The 19,461-nt window shown below is 47.2% G+C and overlaps 1 protein-coding gene across 1 annotated transcript; it reads right to left on the bottom strand.

Moving 5' to 3' along the window:
* Positions 1-4,484: 4,484 nt before the first annotated feature.
* Positions 4,485-19,016, bottom strand: TUT1 (terminal uridylyl transferase 1, U6 snRNA-specific). The gene is made up of 10 exons (XM_060254333.1): positions 18,830-19,016; positions 16,682-16,872; positions 15,231-15,440; positions 13,250-13,364; positions 13,017-13,147; positions 9,434-9,666; positions 8,335-8,444; positions 7,146-7,268; positions 6,966-7,058; positions 4,485-5,644 (listed from the first exon to the last, which is right to left on the bottom strand). The coding sequence occupies exons 1-10, from the start codon at positions 18,912-18,914 to the stop codon at positions 4,602-4,604; spliced, it is 2,334 nt and encodes a 777-aa protein (XP_060110316.1). The 5' UTR covers positions 18,915-19,016; the 3' UTR covers positions 4,485-4,601.
* Positions 19,017-19,461: the final 445 nt, after the last annotated feature.

Here is a 19,461-nt window from a genome sequence, read left to right as displayed (position 1 = left end):
CAATCTAGGATGATTGCCTATCTCAATGCATCTAGGATTGCCTATCTCATCTAGGATGATTGAATCTCAATGCACAGCAGCCAAGAAGGTCTGAGCGCCTGCTCCGGCTGCAACGCCACTGAGGATGTTCTCCGCAGCTGAGAATGAAATGACTGGAAGGAAAACTTTCTCCAGTAGAACACGGCACTTGATCCCGAAAGATTCTACAAACCCTAATCTAGGATGAATTTGAATAGGATTCTTAAACATCAGGTAAAAATTACTCTAGTTTTATTTTAGTACTGAGCTAACTCTCCTCCAAGCCCCTATTCTGCATATGACCCTTCCTTTGTCTTTCAAGGTGCCACAAGTCTGTTTCCACTGCAGCAGGCTCACAGTGCATTTCCAGACAAAGCTACACGAGTTCAAACCCACTGTTTTCAATTCACCTAGGCTGGAGCAGCCCCATAGCGCAGAGTGGTAAAACTGCAGTACTGCAATCCAAGCTCTCTGCTCACAGCCTGAGTTTGATCCCTGCGAAAACTGGGTTTAAGTAGCCAGCTCAAGGTTGACTCAGCCTTCCATCCTTCCGAAGTTGGTAAAATTAGTCCCCAGCTTGCTGAGGGGGAAAGTGTAGATGATTGGGGAAGGCAATGGCAAACCACCCCGTAAAAAGTCTGCCATGAGAATGTCATGATGCGACGTCACCACAGAGTCGGAAATGACTTGCACAGGGGACTACCTTTACCTTTAGGCTGGAGTACGTCTGCCTGCTTGTATGTGATGTTTGAGGAAATCTGTTTCAGTGGCTCTGAGGGGAGCGTGCATGTACCCCTTCTAAGTTTCTCAGTTCATGCTTGCACCCAGAACTGAACTTTGCTGCTCTTGGGGGTGCCACGGGACTCAAATTTCATTCTCACCTCTGTTTGTCAACTCTTGCATTTGTATGCTGCCATTCACAGATCTTCCCAATCTCAGTACTTCTTTATCTTGACTCTTAAGAGCCTTGGAGTCATTCTCCAATTAAATACCACTCATGGCAGCTGACAACATACTTAAAGCTGTGAATCAGCCATAACCAAACATGCTAAAGAATTAGAATACTCAAAGAGCAGCAATCTGCCCTAAAGAAAGAAGAGCAGAAAAAACCACCCTCAAACAAAGAATGCATGAAAACAAATAAAACCAGAAGCCAGACATTAACAGTGGGACCTCTTAGTTCAGAGGCTATTTAACTCAGAATAGCAGCAGTTGCACAAGACCTATTTCCCTCAAGCTTTTAACTGTGGGCTTCTGAGAGCCTCAGGCTTCCGTTTCTTTCACCAACATCCGCCTCCCTCAAATTTTGCATTGTGATTTCTGGAAATCTTGCTGGCTGTTCTGCATCTGGCAAGGCAGATGGGCCGAGTGCCAGAATGGTAGGAAGCAACATCAAAATGACAAGAGGCGTATCAGTACTGGCAACAAGGGATATATCACTGCAGGGTCTGGTCCAAATGTGGGTGCTGTCCCTTGGATTGCTGGATATCCTCTTATAATGGAGAGCTGGGCAGCTCTAAGACAGGGGTGTCAAAATCATTTCTTATGAAGGCCAGATCTGACATAAATGAGACCTTGTTGGGACAGGCCTTGTGTATACCTATTTAAGTTTAGGTATACACAAATTAGGTAGCAGAGATATAAACATAAAGGACACAAACACAAAGATTTTTTTTTTAACTTAAAACATGCTTAAAACGCTTTCACTCTTTGGTCTTAAAGGTGCTTTCTTTGTATTTCTCCCATGGGGACCAGGGAATGGGGCAAAGGAAGCTGTGGCTCCTTCCTTCCCCAGGGGGCTGGGGGGGGGAGCCTCAGCCAATAGAAGGAAGGGACTTGGCTCAGTAGCTCTGCTGTGCAATTGCAATAAAAAAGGTCGCCATGCTGGGAATTATTAGGAAGGGAATTGAAAACAAATCAGCCAGTATCATAATGCCCCTGTATAAATCGATGGTGCGGTCTCATTTGGAATACTGTGTACAATTCTGGTCACCGCACCTCAAAAAGGATATTATAGCATTGGAGAAAGTCCAGAAAAGGGCAACTAGAATGATTAAAGGGTTGGAACACTTTCCCTATGAAGAAAGGTTAAAACACTTGGGGCTCTTTAGCTTGGAGAAACGTCGACTGCGGGGTGACATGATAGAGGTTTACAAGATTATGCATGGGATGGAGAAAGTAGAGAAAGAAGTGCTTTTCTCCCTTTCTCACAATACAAGAACTCGTGGGCATTCGATGAAATTGCTGAGCAGTTGGGTTAAAATGGATAAAAGGAGACACTTCTTCACCCAAAGGGTGATTAACATGTGGAATATATATATAATTTCTTTGGCCACCGTGTGACACAGAGTGTTGGACTGGATGGGCCATTGGCCTGATCCAACATGGCTTCTCTTATGCTCTTATGTTAAGTCCTGCCTTGCCCCTGTCCTCCCCAAGAGAAGAGCCTCAGCCAATGGAGAAAATTGAGATTTTGCTCTGTAGCTCCTGTGCAATTGAGCAAGCCTTGCAAAGCAAGCTGTTATGCAGAAGGAAGCAAGAGATAGAGGAAAGGAAGCAGACGACAGCCAGTTGCTCGGGGGCGATAGGAGCCCTCTGAGGACCTAATTCGGCACCCGGGCCACATGTTTGACACCCCTGCTCTAAGATGTGCTTATTTTATACACTCTTAATTCAAACACTTCTCCCCATCCACCGCCACAGAAAAGACCCATTTTATTGCATTTCGATTCCTCCAGGAAGCCGGATGTATTTGAGACCAAGCTTTTAACACCTCATCATTTCATTTGGAATTTAGTCAGAATCACTGTACTTAATTGTACTTCCGCTCTTTTTGTTCACTCTCCTCTTTCCACTGTAAAAAATCTTATCCTGCATTTCCCAGTCCGGCACAAGGCACACTTCAGAACACAAGTAGCAGTTGCTGGCATGATGTAGCTGCCTTCATTAGAAACCTGAGGATTTCAGTTATCTGGTGTGTGTTTTTAAGAGGAAGAAGATGATGAAGATATTGGATTTATATCCCGCCCTCCACTCCGAAGAGTCTCGGAGCGGCTCACAATCTCCTTTACCTTCCTCCCCCACAACAGACACCCTGTGAGGTGGGTGGGGCTGAGAGGGCTCTCACAGCAGCTGCCCTTTCAAGGATAACCTCTGCCAGAGCTATGGCTGACCCAAGGCCATTCCAGCAGGTGCAAGTGAAGGAGTGGGGAATCAAACCCGGTTCTCCCAGATAAGAGTCCGCACTCTTAACCACTACACCAAACTGTCTCTCCAAACTACACCAAACTGTCCTCTTAAAGAAGAGGCAAGTAAGTAGGTCTCATTGTTCTCAACGAACAAAACTGCAAAAACTTGGAAATACATCAACAGTCTCTGACGGCAGGACTTGAGAGCTGCTATGTGATGCAGGAGTCAATTAAGAAGCGACTGGCATCAGTTTCAGGACAGAGGTAGAAGATGCTTCTTACACAATGCATCCATGATTTCAGGGGTGGCCAACGGTAGCTCTCCAGATGTTTTTTGCCTACAACTCCCATCAGCCCCAGCCATTGGCCATGCTGGCTGGGGCTGATGGGAGTTGTAGGCAAAAAAAAACCCATCTGGAGAGCTACCGTTGGCCACCCCTGATTATGTAACTCAGAACCAGTTTATCACAGGGTTGGGGGGGGGGTGTTTGCTGTCAAGTCACAGCTGACTTATGCCATACCCGTAGGGTTTTCAAGGCAAGAGAGATGTTCAGAGGTTTGCTGTTGCCTGCCTCTGCATCACAAACCTGGTATTCCTTGTAGGTAGCCCCTCTAAATACTTGTCAGGGCCAACCTTCTTAGCTTCCAAGATCTAACAAGACTGGGCTAGCCAGGTCAGGGCCATTATCACAGCTAAATTATATTTCACAATAAATAAAAAGACTGGGCAAGTTTATGGAGACGTGTATCAAAAATATAAGCCATGGTAAATTAAAGGAACTTTTTTTTGTACAGAGGCAGTGTACCTAAGATTTTCGGAACAATTAACAGGGAAATAGCCAGTACCATCAGACCACGCTTGTAAGTTTCTTCACTGGCAACATCCTATTTTTTAGTCTCAGAAATCTGACCAGGGGGAAGAAGCGCTAAATGAGGCATAGTGGTATTAACAGAAGAGATTCGGGCCCTTCACTATGCAAAGGAGTCTCAAAATGGCTTACAATCTCCTTCCCCTTCCCCTCCCCACAACAGACACCCTGTGAGGGAGGTGGGGCTGAGCGCGCTCTCCCAGAACTGCCCTTGAGCGGAACAGCGTTGAGAGAACTTGTGGCTGGCCCAAGGTCACATCAGCAGTGGAGGAGTGGGGAATCAAACCCGGTTCTCCCAGATAAAAGTCTGCACACTTAACCACTACACCAAACTGTCTGTCAATACGAATCACAGATTCAGAAAGATGGAATTCCACACAGCTAAAAAGACTGGGAATCTTCTCGCGCCTCAGTTTTGTCATTCGCTTCCTTTATTCTCATAAAGGGGGGGGGAAATACCGCATATAAATCAACCTGCCATTCAAAAGCCCTCTCCTGTGGGAGAGTTGCCCCTCTATCGGTGAGCTCAAGCCTCGCTGGCCAGCTGCTGCTCCACTGCTCGAGGCAAGAACCCTTGCAAGAAGTGGAAGAACTCCTGGAAGGCGACCGCCTGTTCAGGAACCGGATCGAAGCGCAAACTGATGCGCGTTTCTCGCTCGCCAGAGGCACTGGCCCCTGCTCGGGCATGAATGGTGAACTGCAACAAAGGGTCCGCAGGCCTCCCCTCCCCCTCCTGCTGGGAAATGGCCTCAGATACTTTCGCCTCCAGCTCCAGGGAGCCAGCCGTGTGCTCGGGGTCGGGCTGTGGCCCACGCAGCTGTCGCCTAACCCGGCGGCGGCCCAGCCACACCTTGTGCCAGACGGCACAGTTCCAGGTCATGCTCCGGCCCTCTGGGAACAAAGCATCTGTTCGTGGCCTCTTCGGAGAAGGGGAGGATGAACCTGCTTCCTCTTCGTCCAGGGAGCGTTTGCACCCTGCCGGCGGCTGCTCGGTTGTCATTCCCGCCAACTGTTCTCCCTGTTTACAGTCAGTCGCTGCTTCTTGTTCCTGCTCTAACCCCTCTGAGCAGCTACATTTGAGCACATTCTGCAAGACGGAGGCGATGCCAGCGTAGACTTTCTGGAACCATTGGTGATGGAAATCCCCAGCTTGGCACAGCAGCTCGTGACTTTGGGCAGGCTGCGTTGGTAGAGTCAGGGGGAAACTGATGACCAGCCCGGTGGCAGCCAGGACCTCAGCCTCGGCAGTGCCCGGTTGAAAGAGGCGCACCAAGCCCCAGATCTTGCCTTTGCTGGATTTGCGCTGGTACTGCAAGCTGCGGCAGTACTTGGCAGCTACTTGGCAGCAGCGCCGGAACCGCAGTGCCGTCTTCTCATTGACGTTGGCGGCCACGTTGTGGCTCAGCTCAAAGGGGTCCTGGAGGTTGAAGGGCCCCAGTTTGAGTTTGCTGCCTGCTTCGGACGTCAGGACGCTGGGCCTGGGCAGCGGCTGGCCTTCCCGGAGCGAGATGATGTGGCCTGCAAAGTTGTAGTCCTCGAAGACGTGGAAGAACTCAGCCAGCAGGGCACCTGGAAAGAAAGGCAGGTGGAGGGATGGCCAATGAGTCAGAGGGTCACGGGGATGCAATGAAGACTAAGAACGGGAAAATAGTTACATGTCCACCATTTCCTGGAACATCTCAGGACCTGCCCTAGGAGAAAGTCAGGCATGTGTATGTTCTGGGCATTTAAAGCTGAAATACATGCCCACCTTTCCCCTGAGGTAGCTCCAGAAATGCTTGGGAGAAAAAAAGGCTTATGTGTTTTTTTAAAATAAACTGTGCATCTGCAGAAAATGCATACCCATCAGCCATTTCAGTGGTTCTATCACACCCTGAGAATCCTATTCTTTCAAATCCAAGTCCCACAGGAGCTTTCAGGCGAGAGAAACGTAAGCAAGATCTAGCTGGGCTCTCACTTTAAGAATTTCTGGATGGTTTTATTTATTCATTTATTTAGCTTAATGCTGTGCTTGTAGATGGGTAGGACTTGGAACAGTAGCAGCTCTGTAGATTTCTCCAAGCATCATCCCACGTACTCCTTCAACCTTGGAGACTAGGAAAATTTGATTTTAAAAAACCGTAGAAGAGCTTTTAAGGATGTTGACTTTTGCACTGAGTATTAACTCTGCACTTGGAATCATTCTGGACAGGCGAAAGGAAATACTGCTTTACACAGAATCATACAGCTGGAAGGGACCTCCAGGGTCATCTAGTGCAACCCCCTGCCTGCACAACGCAGGAAAGTCAGTGACATCCCACCCCCAGTGTCCCCTGCTCCATGCCCAGAAGATGGTGAAAAAAACTCTCAAGGATCCCTGGAATGATTAAAATATGATTAAATGTGGGATTTTCTGCCAGAGGATGTAGTGATGGCCACAGGAATAAACAGCTTTAACAGGAGATTAGACAGATTCATGGAGGATCGAAGTCTATCAGTGGCTACTAGCCATGGATGACTGAGGAGAACCTCCACATTCAGAGGCACTCAGCCTCTATGCAGTTAGACTTCCAGAGGAACTGGTTGGTCACTGTGTGAGACCAGATGCTGGACTAGATAGACCATTGCTCTGATCTAGCAGGGCTCTTCTTATGTTCTTAAGTATGAAATCACAGAACCCTGAAGGAAGGCTGCCAGGGCTTTCTGCTAAGGAGGCCCTCTGGCAGTGCCCTGCTATGTCTGTGGTACCCCGTGGTCTAAGAAGCATGCCCTGCTCTTGGAGTATACCTCTTCCAAATGGAAGAAGATTGCATTGATCGGAGGGGGGGGGAAGTATCCCCCAGGCATCAGCCCCTCAGAAAAGAGGGACAAGCCTGTGCAATCCAGGTCAAGCATCTTGGAAGCAACTCACAAAGGTTTTCTGTGTTGCTGCTTGGCTCCAGCCGGGTTGAATCCTTGGGGAAGCTGCAGTCCCAGCTGTCCACCACAGTCTGCTCCTCATTCTCTGCAAGGAAGGAGGAGAGAGAAATAGTGACGACACTGATTTCAGAGGCGGCAGGAAGAACAGCAGCAGGATCCTACCTCTGCTTACCTGATAGTTCCTTCAAGCGGGCAACTGTGGGCAGGACTGGCGGGTTGCGGGTCTGCAGGAAAAAGAGCACCAGGAGGGTCAGAGCATAGTTATTGAGGAGGGGGCCACCACCGAATGGGTTCCCTATAAGAAAAGGAGAAAGAAGAGGTTGTTGGCAAAATAAATCCCCCTTTCCTCTAGCACCCACCCTCAAGTATCCCATTGCCTCTGGGTCTGCTCCAGCAGATTCTAAAGGTAACCTCCATTACCTTGATTTTTTAACCTGTTGGTATCACACATTATACTGAATCAGACCTTTGGTCCATCAAAGTCAGTATTGTCTACTCTCTGGATATTCAGAGAGGTGGCTGAATAAAGCCTGCCCTGTCCTCCCAACTGCTGGTATTCTAAGGAGGTCTCCCTTCCATGTGCTTGCCAGAGTCAACCCTGCTTAGTTTCCGTACTTCACAGAAAAGGTGTTTTGTTCCCTTAATCATTTTAGTGGCCCTTCCCTGCCCCTTTTCTAATGCCATCATATCTTTTTTGAGGTGCGGCGACCAGAACTGCGCACAGTATTCTAAATGAGGCTGCACCATAGATTTATGCAGGGGTATTCTGACTGGCTGATTTGTTTTCAATCCCCTTCTTAATAATCCCCAGCATAGCAATTGCCCTTTTATTGCAGTTGCACAATGAGCTGACATCTTCAGCGAGTTATCTACCACGGGACTACATAGACCTGAAGTCTGACTCTTATCTGAAGCTGCTTCATATGCCCAAACTTATCAAGCTAAAGTTCAGCATTCAAATTACGACTGAGACTTGTTGCCCTCCCATTCATTTCAAAGGGGACCTTGCCAGGAGACCTTCCCAAGGAACGGTGCCCCATTTTAGCCTGTGTTTGGATTTTCTGCCTGGGGTCTTTGGATGATGAAGAGTTGGATTTATACCACACCCTTCACTCAGAGTCTCAGAGCAGCTTACATCCTTTCCTTCCCCTCCCCACAACAGACACCTTATGAGGTAGGTGGGGCTGAGAGAGCTCTTAGATAACTACTCTTGATAGAGCAACCCGGAGAGAACTATCACTGGCCCAAGGTCACCCAGCTGACTGCACGTGGAGGAGTGGGGAATCACAGCCAGTTCTCCTGGACTGGAGTCCGCCACTCCTAAGGAATACACCAAACTGGCTCTTACTCCTCTGCTTTACCTGCCAGTGCCTGTTGCTTTGCCCAGTAGCGTACAGCATAAACCAACGGCCTCACACGCTCATCTGTCTCGGTGCAAAGCTGCAGGAAGCGTGTATTGCGGAGCGCAAGCCTGCCAAGGAGACAACTCAGTCATCAGTTAGAGAGCTTGACACACTGAACACCGTTCCTTCCCTGGCACATCTATAGGTTTAGCTATTTTGTTTCCCCGCCCCCCCCTCCAAAAGCCTCTTGCATCAGTAGAAGTCTCCTTATGCAGGGGGAGAGTGGCTGTTTATCAGAAAGCCTCTGCAACACGGAACCTAGGGACTGGCAAATTAGTCTAGAGTAATAGAATCACAGAGCTGAAAGGGGCCAAACAGGCCATCTAGTCCAACTCCCTGCTCAATGCAGGATCAGCCTAGAGCGACCCTGACAAGTGTTTGTCCAGCTGCTGCTTAAAGACTGCCAGTGAGGGGGAGCTCACCACCTCCCTTGGTAGCTGATTCCACTCTTGAACAATGCTTACTGTAAAAAAGGTTTTCCTAATATCCAGCCATTACCTTCCTACCTTTAATTAACCCCATTATTGTGAGTCCTCTCCTCTGCTGCCAACTGGAACAGCACCCTGCCCTCCTCTAAGTTACAACCCTTCAAATACTACAAGGGAGCTATCATGTCCACCTTCTAATGAATAAGAAGTCCAGTCTCCCACTGGGGGGGGGAATGGGCAGGGCCTAGAAAACAGGTGTGAGAGGGAAGGGGAGAGAAGAAGATATTGGATTTATATTCTGCTCCACACTCTGAATCTCAAGAGTGGTCACAATCTCCTTGACCTTCCCCCCACAACGGACACCCTGTGAGAGAGCTCTCACAGCAGCTGCCCTTTCAAAGACAACCTCTGGGAGCGCTATGGCTGACCAAGGCCATTCCAGCAGGTGCAAGTGGAGGAGTGGGGAATCAAACCCGGTTCTCCCAGATAAGAGTCCGCGCACTTAACCACTACACCAAACTGGCTCTCACCAGTCCACCCACCACCCACATGAGGAGGAAACATAGCAAGTCATCTTCTTGCAAAGTCCCTGTGTCTATAATGCTAAGGTGATATGCAACACACCATACTTGTTATCAATGGAGATGTCCCCACGCAGGCCAGACTCCTTGTGGCAGAATTTGACAACTGGACGACGGGCATTTGGCACGACCTGGACGTGATGGACGCCCGGGACACACTTCCGTAGCACGGTGGCAACCAGCTCTAGTACCTCAGGCACAGTGGCTGAAGCCAGATCGATATCACTCAAGATCGAATCCTCAGAGCGCGTGTCTGGCTCCGGGCTGGCCCTATCCTCTGCCTGAAGGAAAAAGGGCGGGTGGAGAATACATGTGCAATGCATGAAGCTCCTTCAAGCTCATCTTGCTCAATTATTTGTTCATTTGCAAAATTTTGTATTCATCTGCCTTCACCAGGGCAGCTAAGAGATTAAAAACAGACATGACAAAACATCTTAAAAACCAGTAAAGCCATCATCAAAATAAAGCTAAAACAGGCATAAAAGCATAAAAACTCTTAAAACATAGGACAAGGAGAAGGAATCACTGAGAAAATGAAGGGGGGGTGGAGTCAACATCCACTGGCACAGGATTGTCAGGTCCCTCCTGGCCAACAGCGGGGGGTGGGGTGTAGAGTTGTCAGCTCTAGGTTGGGAAACTCCTAGAGATTTGGGGGGTGGAGCCTAGGGAGTAGAAGAAGAAGACCGCAGATTTATACCCCACCCTTCTCCCTGAATCAGAGTCTCAGAGCGGGTTACAGTCTCCTTTACTTCCTCCCCCACAACAGACACCCTGCGAGGTGGGTGGGGTTGAGAGAGCTCTCCCAGCAGCTCCCCTTTTAAGGACAACTCCTGCAATAGCTATGGCTGACCCAAGGCCATTCCAGCAGGTGCAAGTGGAGGAGTGGGGAATCAAACCCGGTTCTCTCGGATAAGGGTTCGTGCGCTTAACCACTACACCAAACTGGCTCTCAGGGACCTCAATGTTATAAGGAATAGAGTCTGCCCAAAACATCCATCTTATCCAGAGGTACTGATGTCTGTAGTTGAGTTGTAATTCTTGGGAATCTGGAGGTCCCACCTGGAGGCTGGCATCCCTACACTGGCAGAAGATGGCAACAGAAGGGGACAGGGTAAAGTTCCAGAATTTTGGTGCTACTACCGAGAAGGCTGTCTTCTGAAGTGCCACCCACAATCAGGTATGTTCCCAAGGGAGCAGGCGGTCCTAAGGGTATGCTGGTTTGAAGCCTTTAAAGATCAAAAACAGCATCCTGAACTGTGCCTGGAAACAGACTGAGAGCCAGTCTGGGTGTGATATATTACGCCAGTCAAGTCTGGCTGCAGCATTCTGCGCCAACGGAAGTTTCCAAATATTTCTCAAGGGCAGCCCCAGGCAGAATGAAAATTCCCCTTGTGCACACAGAAATTAACGGAGGGATCCAATCAGCAGTCCCTGCCCCATTTTATCCCCTCAACCACCATGTGAGGTAGCCTCAGAGATCCATAAGTCACTAGGTGAACTTCATGGCAGAACGGAGATTTGAACCCAGTTCTGTGCTGTCTGAGCCCAAGCCTGCAGCCGTTACTCCATGCTGGCTGTCCCCTTTTGCTATTTCTTTCCTCCCTTGTGCTTTAAAAAGTCAATGGACAAGGCCAAACAAACAGTAATGCTTAAGTTATTCCTTTGGTGTTATTAAGACCTCTTCCCAAGTGTATCTTTGTAGAAGAGTCTCAATATGTCAATAGGATCAAGTGTTTAATAACTGGACTGAAAAACTGAATTGGTGGCCAGAACTAACGACAAAACTGACATTCCAACTGTGAGAAGAACGCCTTGGAAGCAATGTTCCCTCTAACCTAGCTCAGTCCGGCTTTCGCCCGGGACATGGGACGGAGACAGTGTTGGTTGCCCTAGTGGATGACCTTCAACGGCATCTGGATCGGGGTGGCTCGGCGGTGCTGATGCTGTTAGACCTGTCGGCTGCGTTCGACACGGTCGACCATCGGCTACTGACGTGCCGCCTCGCCGACGCGGGGATTCAGGGGTTGGCCTTACAGTGGCTTTCCTCTTTCCTGGAAGGCCAGGGACAAAGGGTCGCAATTGGGGGGGGAGCTATCCCGGAGGTGCACACTCGATTGTGGTGTGCCCCAAGGGGTGGTTCTCTCCCCGATGTTATTTAACATCTACATGCGGCCTCTTGCCCTGATTGCCCGAAGGTACGGGCTAGGGTGCCACCAGTACGCTGATGACACCCAGCTCTATCTACTGATGGACGGCCAGCCGGTCTGCGCCCCGGAAAATCTTGATCGGGCACTACAGGCCATGGCTGAGTGGCTCAGACTGAGTGGGCTGAAGCTAAATCCTGCGACGACAGAGGTCCTTTGCTTGGGTCGCCGCGGCCTGAGAGGAGGAATCCCCCTACCAGTTTTTGACGGTGCGCCGCTGACAGCGGCGGACAGGGTCAGGAGCTTGGGGGTGCTATTGGAGCCTTCCCTAAAGATGGAGGCTCAAATAGCAGCCGCTGCCAAGTCCGCATTTTTTCATTAGGCGGGCAAGGCAGCTGGCCCCCTTCCTGGAGCGCGATGACCTAGCAACAGTGATCCATGCTACGGTCACCTCGAGGTTAGACTACTGCAATGCCCTCTACATGGGGCTGCCCCTGTCCCGAACTCGGAAATTGCAGCTGGTGCAGAATGCCGCGGCCCGGCTGTTATTGGGTCTCCCAAAGTGGGGACACATTCGGCCGGGTCTTCGGACTCTGCACTGGCTTCCAGTGATATACCGAGTCCGGTACAAGGTGCTGGTTATCACCTTTAAAGCCCTATATGGCCTGGGACCTGCCTACCTGAAGGACCGTCTCTCCCCACATGTTCCCCAGAGAGTACTGAGGTCGGGAACACAAAATCTCCTCACTATCCCTGGGCCAAAAGAAGCCCGCTTGAAATCCACCAGAGAAAGGGGCTTTCTCCGTTATGGCCCCTACATGGTGGAATCAGCTGCCGGAGGAGGTGAGGGCCCTGTGGGACCTTGTTCAGTTCCGCAGGGCCTGTAAGACGACCCTCTTCCGGCTAGCCTACACCTAGCTAAGATGAGAACTCAATGTAGCTTGGCCAGACGTCTGTTTTATATGTAATTGGAATGTTTACTGGTTTTTCGGTTTTAACTGTTTTAAATGTTTAATTGTTTATATATTTAAAATTGTTTAATTTTTATGTTTGACCAATTTCTGGAAGCCGCCCTGAGCCACTTGTGGGAAGGGCGGGATACAAATCATGAATAAATAAAAAATAAATAAATAAACCTGCAGAGTCTTGTGAGCAAAAATTGTACTTTATGAGCTATTGGTATTAAAGTTGTAAGCTACTGGCATTAAAGTTGTGAGCTACTGCACAAATTGTTGTGCTCAAGGGTCATCCTTCCTGAGTGAAGACAAAAATGTGTGAGCTGGAGGCTACAAATCTGTGAGCTAGTTCACGTTAACTCAGAGGGGAAAACTGCTTGGAAGTATGTCCTATAGGCAGAATGGAACTTGCCTCCAAGTCAGTGTGTTTTGGATCGCAGACTAAGGAACCCAAGAAATGGTTCAAGGACATGTTAGCAACTTCATGTGTGCCATGTACCACCAAGCCTTCTTCCCCACCTGCCCTCTCACCGGGGTCTCGGTAGGACTCTTGGCAGACGCTTGGAATTTTTTGGTCTTCTCGAGGTCTAGGAACAAATCCAGGTCACATCCAGAGACATCAAAGCCGTTCACCGAGGAACCAAAGGGGAGAATGGCAGAGCCTGGATGGATGAAAAAAGGGAGAACAATAAGTCATTGGAAGTTGATTCAAGATCAGGGCTGTGGGTTGGAGGAAAGAGCTCAAGAGTGGGGAAGGAACTTACCAGGGAAAAACTCTAAGAACACTTCCTGGAAGAGAGTGACCAGCAAATCCCGAAGACGCCGTTCACCCTCTGAAAACTCAAAGAGCTGCACCAGCAGAGACATCTGGGCATCCACCTGTTGTGGGGAGACCACCTGTGTTAACTCATTGTCAGTTGCTGATACTCCCATTGATCCATCAATTTCCGACTGGCTAAACACATGAAACTGCCTTATTCAGAGTCAAAGGCTACTTTGTCTTAGAAATATTTGCCTTAAGTGCTTTAGAATCAAACAAGAGTGGATATTTTGGATTATGGATAGTACCAGCAGAAGTAATAAAAATAACGGCTGAATCTGATGAAGAGTGAGGGTTGTCATATAATCAATTACTAAAGATTCAAGGTGATAAAATTGAATTAAAATCTGCTGAAGAGCTGAGTAATAAGTATGATTGGTTTCAAATGCAACAAATAAAAAGTTTGATGGATAACGACATTAAATCTGAAGGAATTAGACGCGAACAAACAGAAATGGAAAAGGTTCACCTCGGAGACAACGAAAAATTAATAGCAAAAATATATAAGTTATTGTTGAAATGGTCTACAGAAGAAGAAATAGTAAAACCTCAAATGATTAAATGGGCAATTAATGTAAATAAGGAAATACAGATGGATACATGGGAATATCTTTGGAAGAACTCTATGAGAATATCAACATGTCAGAGTATTAAAGAGAATTGTTTCAAGATGATGTATAGGTGGTATATGACTCCTAAAAAGTTGGCAAAGATGAGTAAGAAGATGTCGGATAGATGTTGGAAATGTAAAAAACATGAAGGTTCTTTTTATCATATGTGGTGGACATGTGGAAAAGCAAAAAAGTTTTGGCAAATGATACAACAAGAAATATCTAAGATTCTGGGATATGACTTCAAAAAAGTAGCAGAGACTTACCTGTTGGGATTACAAATGGAAAAATTTCCAAAAGAAGATAGAACTCTAATTTGGCACTTGCTCTCAGCTGCTAGGACATTGTATGCGCAGTTGTGGAAGCAAGAAATAATACCAGAGAAATGGACTGGATTTTAAAAGTTTTATCGTGGAGTGAGATGGATAAATTAACAAGATAAATTAACAAGAGACTATGATATGGAAGTGTTTAAAAATGAGTGGAAGAAATTTAGAAGTTATGTAGAGAAAGAATGGAATGTAAAAAGACATTGGACAATTTTTTAATGGTAAGTATTAGGGAAAGTTAGAATATGAATTTAGATTTTGATAGTTAAGGGTACCTTTATAAGTTAACTTTAAGTATATAGCTTTGGCAGGAGTCTAGTAATGGAGTAAAATAATTACTTGAAAACTTGGACTTAATCATACAATTAATTAATTGAACCTACAAAATATACAGGGTGGACATAAAAACCACTATGATGGCATAGTTTGGTACATGCCATTACTATCTGGGGTTCACTGAAGAAGTAGTCATCGGAACGAGGGATTATCTAGAATCCTCTTGTGGAATAGGACTTCATATTGGACTTCTCATGGACTTGATGGTTTCCATTTGAGAACGAACGAGTGTGAACTTATAATGGACTTTGTGAATTAATTTCTTTGTTTATTGAACTTTATGTACTCTGCCTGTTGCTTTAACGCTCCATGTTAAGAGGCAATAATATTGTGTGAAAATATAACAAGACTCTGTCATCATTTACATTAATGAAAATTGTTCTTTATTTGTGTGCTATTATAGCTGTGTTGGTTCTATTTGGTTATTCTGATTCAGGCCAGTGGTCTAATGAAGCCAGTATTGTCTACTCAGAGTGGCAGAGGCTCTCCAGAGTCTCAGGCAGAGGTCTTTCACATCATCTGCTGCCAGAAGGCACCAGGGATTGAACCTGGGACTTTCTGCATGTAAAGTAAATGCTGTGCCACTGTGTCCCTCCCCATTGGTTCTTCCACACAGTTGTTAGAAACACATCAAGCAGAATTCACTCACGTCATCAGCTTGGCACAGTTTCTGTGCTAACTTCTCAGGACTCAGCTGTTCTCGTTTGGCAGGCCCCTGCTTCCTGGGTGGGGTGTATTTGAAATCTTTCTTCTCGCGGGGCTTGACACGCAGCTTCTGACCCCCCAGGCTGTGCTGGGTCTGTGCTAACACCTTCTCCAGCACCTCCCTGTCCTGCAGCTCCACAATGGCATAAACACCCTGGTGGCCCGAGACACAAAAGCAGGAAAGAAAGCATCAGCTTCTGGACTGCACCACCCCAACCCCTTCTTGCTACTATCAGTGCTGGAGTAGGGCAGAGCAGGGGAACACTTGCTCCATGGCATGCAGGGCTTGTATCTTGACAATATGCTGGACAGAGCCAGTAAAATAGCAGGTTGTTTAAAGTTTAGCTCCATTGACTCCTGGAGGGCCAGATTTCAAAAATCTACCCGCCCAACACACACCTCAATTCCTCACTGTCAACTAGAAGAAGATTGTAGATTTATATCCCACCCTTCTCTTTGAATCAGAGTCTCAGAGCAGCTTACAATCTCCTTTATCTTCTTCCCCCATAACAGACATCTGTAAGGTGGGTGGGGATGAGAGAGCTCTCACAGAAGCTGCCCTTTCAAGGACAACTCTGGCAAGAGCTATGGCTAACCCACGGCCATTCCAGCAGCTGCAAGTGGAGGAGTGGGGAATTGAGCCCGGTTCTACCAGATAAAGAGTCTGCTCACTTAACCACTACACCAAACTGGCTCTCACAACTAGCAAATAAATTAAGCTAAAACTCTACCTTCAGGCTGAGATTTGTTCAACATTATATAGATTTTTATATATAATTATATAAATCCTCCTATGTAGCCTCTTACAGCCCTGCTGGATCAGACCAGTGGTCCATCTAGTCCAGCATTCTGTCTCACCCAGTGGCCAACCAGTTCCTCTGGAGGGCCAACAATAGCCATAAAGGCTAAGGCCTTCCTATGATGTTGCCTCCAGCCCTGGGATTCAGAGGTCAACTGCCTCTGAATGTGGAGATTTCCCTCAGTCACCATGGCCAGTAGCCACTGATAGACCTCTCCTCCATGAATCTATGTAATCCCCTGTATGTGTTTGTTATGTGGTTGCAGTGTGTAAGGACAGCAGAATCCCAAGTAGGTATACTCAACATCTGACTTGGGTCTGTTCACCTTCAGTGGATTTTAAAAAGTATAACTCTGTTTACGACTTCACTGTAAAGGTAGCATCTGGAAGGAGACAAGCTGGGGATATATTTCAGCTTTACCAAGGGGAGTAACAGTTGTCCCTGGACCATCACAAGGGAAAAAATCAGCCTCAGTAGCATTTGGAGATGGAGCTCACCCCAATCTCTGAGAATATGTCAGCCTTCCAATTCCATTATGCCTTCTCTTCCCTGTCACCCAAAGTTGTTGTGTATCAACTGGCATATGTCAGTTCACCTTATCCTTGTCCATCACCACGTTGACGACCTCCCCATAGGTCTGGAAGTAGTCACTCAGCTCTGAGGCCGGTGTCCCTTTGTGGAAGCCACTGACAAAAACACTGCGAAGCTCTTGGGCCTGGCGGACAGAGCGGAGGTTTTCCATACGCTGGTGTTTCTTCCCTCGGAGATGATCATCCAGGCTGGGCTCTGCAGTATAAAACCAAGGCTTTTCAGCAGCAGCTTTGGAACAGGAAGCACAAGGCTGAAAACGTTCTCTTCCTATTGATAGTCCACACTACCTTTCAAATTCAAGAAAGCTAAAACCTTTCCCCAAACCATTTAAGGCAGCACTTGGTATGCCTTGTGAAGTTTTGAGTACAACAATCCTGGGCCAATATTAACAAACTGGAAAGGATGTAAAAGGGAAGTTAATCAATTTTACCTGCATGAGGGCACTTTTACAATACTGCTGCAACATATGCATTCTTTGGGGAAATGCAACTGGAAAGGAAAACAGCCTCAGCCCAAGAAAGGTACATGTTCCCACTTAATATAAGAATTCTTCTGGATCAGATCAAAGGCTTGTCTAGCTCAGCATTCTATTTCCAACTTCTATGGACCATCAGCTGCTCATGGGCACAAAACAAAGGCAACGGTCCTTTGATTCTGTGATTTGTCCTCAGCATTTAGTATTTAGAAGTATATTGCCTCTGTAAATGGAGGTTCCATTCAGGTGCTTTGGCTAAAAGTGAACAGACTTACTTTCCTCATCTTATTCATTATTTCATTATCATTTTTTTCTCCCATCTTTTCTTCAAGGAGCTTGGGGGGGGGGGGGGATATTGGTCTCCACTCCTCCATTGCAGCCTCAACCTTGAGGTAGGTTAGGCTGAGAGAGTGAATGGGCCAAGATCACCCAGCAAACTTCCACGGCAGAGTGGGGATTTGAACCTGGTTCTCGCAGATCCTAGTCCAACACTTTAAGCCTTGCACCAAATTGGCCTGTATCCTTTTAAAAAGCTATTTAAACTGTTGACCATTACATCTGGCAGCACTGAATTCCATAAGTTTAAATACATATTGTGTAGTATTTGCTTTTTTCTGTGCTGGACAAGATCTTCCCTATTTTAGCTGTTTGCTCAACCAATGTCCCAAGTCAAGTAGCTTTCATCCAACCCTCAACAAGGTTGGGACAGATGAGCTTAGGAACAGAGGGCAGTGAAAATCAAGGATGCTGAGGGGAAACTTAGGAAACTACTTAAAAATTAGAGAAAGAATACTGAGATTTGTGTGATCTAGGATTAGTGCAGGAATTCTGTGTTGGTAACAAGAGAAAATGCAACAAGTGAAATGTTTCTCATGCCATCAAAACCTTCATCCTGCTGAACTTCTCTGTAACAAAGAACTCTTAAAAGCACAGGATGCCAACAAGGGAAAGTAAACACGATCTCTGTCTTTATTGTTGGTCCCCATCAATGGTAAGTCACTATTTTTGCCTTTGTAGAGTTGTGTGTGACTTATTATCTTGGCCATTCATCCAGACAACTTGGGGTTCCCTCTGAACAGGTGGCTAAATGCGTCTTCTCTCTCGCATGAATCCCTGTAAAAGCATAATCATGAACACTAAAGTGCCAGGAAGTGCAGAGCCTGCCATTTCACATACCATTTTCATTGCTGCTGTCACTGCATACAGAACATAACGCACAATGGTGGTAGGTCCTGAACAATGATCCTTGGTATGTGACTAGTGATACCACAAATGTCTGCCTATTTTCATCTGTGAAAACACTGTTGAAAATTTGACGTGGGATCTAGTTTCTGAAAGCTTGGGTTTTGTGCTGTCAAATCACTTACAACTTATGGCAACCCTATAAATTAACGCCCTCCAAAGCATCATTAACAGCCTTGCTCAGGTCTTGCAAACTGGAGGCTGCGGCTTTCCTTTATGAAAGCTTAATAACAATATATAAAAACATGTTAAGTCTTTTATGCGCCACTGCGGTCATATTGTGATCACAACACAGGGCACCTAAATTCCGCAGCCATCCCCTTCATTTCATTAGCGTTCTTGGCTGCAATTTCCACACATGCTTTTCTTTAAACAAAAAAAATCACACACCCCCCCCAGTAGGTCCCTCATCTTTTGACCTCTGACCCCACTCACTATTGGCCACCGTCACGTGACAGAGGCGACACCGAAAGCCCCCACGGGGCAGAGATTCCAAATCTTCATGCGTTGATTCCGCCATTCCCGCCTTCTCCACACACCGGAGATGGGTCCGTCCTCTGAAAACCTCCCCTGTTAGTGTTCTCCCGACAAAGGGCCACTCTAGGCTTTCGCTAGCTCTATCGTTTCCTCCGGAAAAGTCCCAGAGCCCCGCCTCTCATCTACGTGCCCGCAGACCGCTTTGCTGTAAGGATTAGTCCCCCCCCCCAAGAGAAAGAGGGAGACGGTGCTTCCGGTTGCCGTTTGAATCGTGCCACGTGCGGGGCAGAAACATATCTATGCTCCGTCAACTCAGAACCAAAAGTGTAGTGCGAATTTCTTAGACTCCGTTGGGAAAGGTTCAGGTGGGTGGCCCTTGGAAAAGTGAGACGTTGCAATGATTCAGATATCCGATAATGAGGAACGTAAACCTGGCGCCTATCCCTCGTAGGCTTCAAACCGGCCCTTTCTTGCCCAGCCTTGTTGCCACAGTAACTGGCCCCCTAGAGAGACGGGAAGGCCTTTGGGCTTTTGTTCTGAAGCGCACGCATATTCGCTCCTCTTTTTTGGTGGGGGAACAATTCCCTAAT

Source organism: Heteronotia binoei, chromosome 1 (genome assembly GCF_032191835.1).
Source record: "Heteronotia binoei isolate CCM8104 ecotype False Entrance Well chromosome 1, APGP_CSIRO_Hbin_v1, whole genome shotgun sequence".
Taxonomy (NCBI): domain Eukaryota; kingdom Metazoa; phylum Chordata; class Lepidosauria; order Squamata; family Gekkonidae; genus Heteronotia; species Heteronotia binoei.
The sequence above is the reverse complement of the archived record's forward strand: the minus strand, read 5'-3'. Positions and strand labels throughout refer to the sequence as shown.